Source organism: Cebidichthys violaceus, unplaced genomic scaffold, assembly GCF_023349555.1.
Source record: "Cebidichthys violaceus isolate CVI_PGR_0920_01 unplaced genomic scaffold, fCebVio1.0.p SCAF_10, whole genome shotgun sequence".
Taxonomy (NCBI): domain Eukaryota; kingdom Metazoa; phylum Chordata; class Actinopteri; order Perciformes; family Stichaeidae; genus Cebidichthys; species Cebidichthys violaceus.
The window spans coordinates 7104658-7111611 of record NW_027176263.1 but is presented as its reverse complement, the minus strand read 5'-3'; the positions used below and the strand labels follow the sequence as shown (position 1 = coordinate 7111611).

The 6954-nt window shown below is 39.6% G+C and overlaps 1 protein-coding gene across 1 annotated transcript; it reads right to left on the bottom strand.

Annotated features, from left to right (window-relative positions):
* Positions 1 to 1583: 1583 nt before the first annotated feature.
* Positions 1584 to 4990, bottom strand: plaua (plasminogen activator, urokinase a). Its single transcript, XM_068717705.1, has 11 exons — positions 4848 to 4990; positions 4187 to 4280; positions 4021 to 4081; positions 3790 to 3928; positions 3624 to 3706; positions 3491 to 3532; positions 3218 to 3398; positions 2948 to 3093; positions 2646 to 2786; positions 2408 to 2556; positions 1584 to 2098 (listed from the first exon to the last, which is right to left on the bottom strand). Exons 2-11 carry the CDS (start codon positions 4235 to 4237, stop codon positions 1904 to 1906), a joined length of 1188 nt encoding a protein of 395 aa, XP_068573806.1. The 5' UTR covers positions 4238 to 4280; positions 4848 to 4990; the 3' UTR covers positions 1584 to 1903.
* Positions 4991 to 6954: the final 1964 nt, after the last annotated feature.

The following is a 6954-nucleotide window of genomic DNA, read 5'->3' as shown; positions in this document are numbered from 1 at the left end:
GAAGCTTTGCCTTCTCCTCAGAACCATGTTTAGCAGAACTACTCTGATTTGTACCATGCTACATGTGGATATAAACAATAGTTTCTCCTACAATAAGAAGAGTAAAAGTGTAGTGACATACTTTGCCTTCATTACAGTTGATTCTGGGACAGAAACTATGTCCAGCCGGTGTTTGTACACCCAAAGTCAGTGCTCACTATCTTTTGTAATTTGTTATATTGTGACAATACAGTAAGACATCAATTATCCTGACAAAATGTATGGATTTTTAGCTAATCTAGTTGTGTGGCTATAGCATATGTCAATGTCAGCAGTCAGTCTGTTGGTCATGGTCCCCAGAGGATACAACCTTGTGACTTTGCTGATCCCCTGACTCTTCTTCTATTGCCACTAGGAGGTTGACATTTGTGGCTTTGAGTGAAATGTTTTTAACAACTATTTGATTGGTTATCATGAAATTTGAATACACACATTTATGTTCCCCTCACGATGAATTGTAATAGCTTTGGTGATCCCCTGACTTTTCATCTATAGCACCATCATCAGGTAAAGTTGTCCAATACTGTGGTTCATGACTAAGTACCTGAATCATTAATGACATTATTATGAGCCTCAGTTGTGCTTTGTGTTTTGTGTTAAACTACGATGGTGAACAGGGTAATTGTTGGAAAACATCAGCATGTTCTTGATCATTAACCATATTAAATCTTATCTTTAATCCATCAATCTTCTTTTGTCACTCTGTTTTTATCCCAATCATGCTTAATTTTTGCTTTTTCGTGCACCTATTTGTAATCCTAAGCATATCGTTGTATTAAAAAAAGGCATCTCTGGTGTATTGATGAAAAATGTTGTTTATTTATGGCCTGAACTCTGAGTTTCTATCAGTCGATTACAACCTCAACATAAGAAACAGGAGATCAAAATGATTCCTAAGGTTTGACTCCACCAACATCATTTTGTGTGAGGAGCTTTACTGTGAAGGTTATAAACAATATTCATTATTTGCAGTACTTCCTGTGCACTTTCCATAAAAAGCAAATGTAATCTGGAAGTCAAGTCAGACTTTCTGACTTTCTCCAGCTTTCTTATGTGTCATATGTATTTTCAATCATTTGCATCCCACTATTCACTGTCTCTAAAAAGTGTGGATTTAACCTTCAAGTGTCTTCACTTATGAAGATACTGACTCAGTCTGGATGCCATTGTTGTTTATGCTAACATACTTATACTAACAGTTTGATGAGCTGCCCAAATGTAATTTTTTACCGAACAGTGCCCTCCACTGTTTGACTTATGGACTCTTTCACTAAGGACAAACTGAACTGAAAGAGTACACACAAACTGTCTGAGTACCAACTCAGCTATTTTGTATCTCTACGTTTCTTCAGTTCATTTCATAAGATACAGTATTCACTTGTTAGACACACATTTAAGTCCTCTAGCAGATGCTCTCTACTCTTCGTTAGGCATACAGTGTCAACACAGGAACATGTGTGCATGTGTTGAAGAGTGTGCTCATCATGCAAAAGAGAGAGAGAGACACATTTGGGCCTTGGAGATTCATGAACATGATGAATATGTAATATAAATATTTAATTTATTATAAAACAAATGCACAAAAGCAGGGCCAGCCTTCTACAAGAGGAAATGGTTATTACATTAAATTAGATAAATACACTTCTTTTCAAATAGCTTTTTAAAAAGTCCTACACTTTGTATGAAAAGTCCATATAAAAAAGCATTATACACTATATACAGTAAAATATGTTTCAAAAAACCTTTCACTTTGAACGGGTTACATTAAATTGTCAATGTGCAAAACAGCAATGCCCATCAGCTACAAAACTGCTGCCAAATTTTAACTTTTAAGAAATAAAATGCCCAACTTTCTGCCATTGCTTCATTTTGTGGGATACATGAATCCTTTGGTGTATTTGGAGAGCCCAGTTTTGGCTGCGATCCACTTGTTGTAGTTGGCAACTCGTGTGTAAACCCCTGGTTTATTCCTCCTGGCACAGCCCTCGCCCCAGCTCACCACCCCGAACAGAAACATCCGACCTGCCGCTTCACACACCAGCGGACCACCAGAGTCTCCCTGTGAGAGGAGGATGCAACAGTCAGTCAGGCTCACAGCATGAAGAGATCCAATCACAAGGTTTGGTGTTATAAATTCTCATATTGATACTGACTGTCTATAAACAAAACAATGACCTGTGATTTGAGGCAACAATATTGTGGACAAATGAGTGTGTAACCTTAGGAAGAGGACAGAGTGCTCCTCAAATCTCCTTTAATGCTGCTGAAACGTATAACATGTTGCATAAGTTCTGTTCTTTAAGCTCTTCTGTTTTTGCGCTGACAATCGAAGCAAGGCTGAAGACATTCATTCATACACTTTGCTCACCTGGCAGGCATCAGTGCTCCAGTCAGGGCTCGCAGCACAGAGCATGTTCTCAGTGATGCGATCTCCATAGTCCGATTGACTTGTGCAGTCAGTCTGCGAGAGCAGCTTCACCTCGGCCTGCTTCAGTAACTGCGAGTAACGCAGCGCCACTGCAGACAACACAGTGTCAATAAGAATCAGTGAAATGGCTCAGAGATCAGGTCATGAATCTGTGGGTTAGAGGTTCTGCAGTACATACTAAATCTCTCATTCCCGAATCCTGCGATGCTGCACTGAAATCCTGCAGGAAGCTGAGTGTGAGATGGAGGAAGGCACACTGTCCGTGCAGACGCTGACCTCACCGCACATCCTCCATTTCTGCTTTTTATCTTCAACAGTGCTGAAATGCAAAGACAAACACAACTATGAATCCTGCACACAAAGCACCTGTACAGCTCTTTATCTTTCTCACACACACACAAACACACACATACACACACACACACACACACACACACACACACACACACACACACACACACACAGTACAAGTCTGCGCACCTATGTCATTGTTATAGTTGAAATCATTGTAATGTTGGTGGATGATCAGTTTTTCCACAGTGAAGCTCTGCTCCCTGTCAGCATCAGTGTCATTGATGGCAGTCTTCCCCAGGTATACAGACAGATGCTTGATGTTTGTCTCCTCACTGAACAAAAAACAAACACAACTGTGTAAACATACTACAAAGGCCTACATATCTACATATATAAGTCATATTGCATTGAGAAACAAGAGTACATTGTGTTTTCTGAGTGTGTGTTTTTTCTCACCCATCAGAGAAGCAGTGTGCAGCTGTGAGAACCCAGCATGGTGCGATAAGAGAGCCACCACAGAGGAAACCGCTGCGCTGATGAAAGAGAGCGGCGACCCACGGGTTCGACTCTATGGGTGTGAAAGAACCACCCACAATTTTGTGCATCCTCTGCTCAGACCTCTCACCACATGTCAGCTCTGCAGGGACACACAGGACGAGTCAGTGAGCGATGATGAAAGAATTACAAGATGGCATTGAGGAAATAGTGTATTTAAACAACACATCTTACCTGTATCCACCGCCAGTGGAGGTTTTGTTGTTGGTGTAGAACCTGTATGGGATCAGTAAACAGACATTATTGGAAAGATCCAAATCAAACATACAATACCTCAATGATTTTAAAATCCCCAATCAAACCTTACATCTGGGAATGTTGCAGAATTCTCTCACGATCCTCCTTCCTCTTCGGACATGACACCACGGCATCAAACTCTGGTCAGGATTCCTGGCATTCAAGTGAAACAATATTAAACACATGATACCTCTCCAAAACATGTCTAGGCCCCAGATTGGTGACTTAAAGTATACCTGCAGTAATTTTGGTCGCCAAGTCCATTTGAAGCTCCTGAGGGGATGTTAAACCTGTTCCAGTTGAGACATCTTCCTCCGTATACCGACTCAGAAACAAATCCCCTGTAACTGCTCCCATCCCCAGACTGACACATCTCTGAGGATCACATTGCAAAAATAGACATTTAATGTCTCTCACCAGATGCAGCAAATGCAGAATAGTAAGTGTTGTCCTGACAGTTGGCTTACCCCTGTTAGTGCGACGAGGTTTAGGTAACAAACTATTTCTAGACCATCTTCGTGAAAAAGTCTGAAAGAAGCACAGACAAACTCGATTGAGACATTTCTATAAAACGCCCTGCATTCCTCAATATGTCTATTAAACTTAAAGTTACTTCCTTTTATTATTGCTTACCGCATCAACGCTGAATGCTGCAAAGATGGCAATAATGACTAACAGGTTCATCTTCACTTCTGGTTTCACTTCTCCTTATTAGGGGTATTTTTGTCTGGAGATGGACAGAAAAAAAGAAACAAAATTACAAAAATGGAACCAAAGTAAACTGGAAGACTAGATTCAAAGCTCCTGTGCCCTTATATGGAGGTAATTTAAATGCACATGACAGGACGGAAACAAGTGTGACTACTGAACGGACCTGTGCTGTCTTTCTCTCAGAGGAAAAACGGTGCTGGAGAGTTTTTAACGTGAGAGCAACAGATGTGTGCGCTCTGTACTGTAAACACTGTACAGTGCAATATCAGTTCATGTTAGTTGATTACTCTATGCATGTGCACACCATTACATCACAGTAGTTTTGCAATTTGTACAGTTCAAACATAAAATTTCTAGATATTTCTAAGACACAATATCATGTTGATGACAAAATGGTTGTACGGTTAAACTTAACTTTGCATGATTTCTGTCAACAAACACTTTCATCTTCACTATATAGTGCCATTGTAAATACAATTTGTGATTTATGATATTGGGCTATACAAATAAAACAAATAAAATAAGACAATAAAGTAACAGAACTTCTTATATTTTGCTGAATGTTACAGTGGTTACAGCTTACCTTTCTCTCCAGACTTGCAAATCCTGATGAAGTTCTTTGTTATTTTTTCTAGCTGAGGTGATCTCCTCTTTGTATCCTCTGATATACACCTGTGTCGTCGCTGACCCAGACTCACGCTGTTGGTTGCTCTGGTGCTGCAGTACTGATCCTCCCCGTGTTACCTCCCATTTAAAAACAATTGGGCCAGTGGGAGTGGTTTAGGAGACAATATGAAAACATCACTGGGGCTCAATTGCTGATCAGCAAAGTCTTGACCAAAAGAAGTTGTCATTTCCTGTGACACACACTGATCACCCCCTCATTCCCTCTTAAACCACAGTGAGACTTTTCAAAATAATATTTCCAAAATTGGTCATGTGTGCAATGACAACTTCTGCAGCTGTGGGTGCAGAAGAGCACATCCTGCTTAAAGGTATGACAGGATTGAGTTTCATACCAATTAACTAAATTGAATTCTCCAAAATAGAAACTACAACATATGCATGAGAAAAAGTACTACTTTGTTAAAGGCATAACATGATGCCTTATCCAAAGTCAACTCAAGTGGTCTTGATTAAATTCCTTGATCCTTGATCTTAAGCTGTGGAATTAGATAACATTTTATAAGATTAGATTACATTTCACCACACTATATGGCAACATTACATATGTATTATGTATTTGCTTGGTCAAATGCCCCATTAAAACACTTAGTGACTAAATTGATGTGCCATTTTGTATGGCTGCATCATTATAGTAAAGGAAACCCTTCTTGATGTCTTTTGCATCAATTTCAGATAATTCAGACTGATTTATTTAGACTTGGAAGGTTGATTCCAACAAATATTAAGATAAATGGGTTGAGATATTTCCTCTGTTGCATTTATGGAGGAAGTACCACCAAAGTAGTCAATTTGCAAACATCACAATCAAGCTTAGGGATTCATCATCATTCATCATTTATTAAGTAGATGTTAATTTCCTTAATTTTGTCGTGGTGCATTTCCGGTCTCCATAAAAATGGCATACACTGTTTTCAGCATAAACAAACAAAGTAACATGTACTGAAGCACATCACAACCAGAAATGACACATACTACACATATTACACACAGCCACCTTCTTGAATCTGGTTTGGATGACAGAGTGGCTGTCTTTCATTCTTTGCACGTCTTATACTAATATTGTACCACAGCTTCCTCTAAAAGAATGGGCATTGTTATGGATTGTGCATGGGGATTTCTAGACTAAAACCCCCCATTACTTTAAATGTTTCCTCATCAAATACTCTGACGCAGGTGTTGCTCACATTTCCTCTTCTTTGATGGTGACAATAAGCGGATATGACACTTTTGTGCAGGGCCTTGTGTACCATGAGATGAACATGTACAACATGCATGAAGTCAGCAGGCCTGGAACAACTGAATAACAAACAAACATTCATTTATTGACCCAAATAGCCTTCACTGATAAATGGGTACTTTAAGCTTCACACAGGTGTTTTACCAAAAAAAGAACTGTGTTACACAGAAATTAAGCAACCCAGGAAAATCCAGGATAATTGTGCTTGAGGCCAGCTGCAACCTGGAATGTTTCATTTTGAGTCTTCTGCCTCCCCCCGCCCAGTCTGGACACCAGTCACGCTCCAGGCTGCAAAAGGCTCAATACTCACCTCGTTGAGTTCATGCTATCCTCCTCAACTTGCTCTAATCCATCTCTTCTAGATTTTGTTCAAACTACAGTTGCACCAGAGGTGTGAGAGGTGTTGGTGATACTGCATCAGGTGTTACAGGTGTCAAGCATGAGTTACCTGTGAATAGATGATTTGTCCTGTTTTATACGGTTCACAATAGCCCTTTATATAACAAGTCCAATAGAATTCAAGTTTAAAGCCATTAAAGTAGGATTGCCGCTGCGTTATTTCCCTCATAACATTAGGGTTGCATGCTGCACAGTAACATAGGATATTATTTCTATATAGATAGTGGGGGTTTGCACATTATAAACACACTGACACCCTAGAAATAGAAATTCTCAGAAACAGAGTCATAATTTATATTTTGACTTCAAAGAACTGCCTAGTATCTTGATCAAAATGCGGTTTCCTCATTTTCTGTCAGAGAATTGT

Excerpts from the sequence above, each read along its gene's own strand:
- plaua (XM_068717705.1), bottom strand. The coding sequence starts at position 4,237 with ATGAACCTGTTAGTCATTATTGCCATCTTTGCAGCATTCAGCGTTGAT. Across the intron at positions 4,082-4,186 it reads CAGCATTCAGCGTTGATGCG|ACTTTTTCACGAAGATGGTC; the intron begins GTAAGCAATAAT and ends TGCTTCTTTCAG. Across the intron at positions 2,787-2,947 it reads CAACTATAACAATGACATAG|CACTGTTGAAGATAAAAAGC; the intron begins GTGCGCAGACTT and ends TTTGCATTTCAG.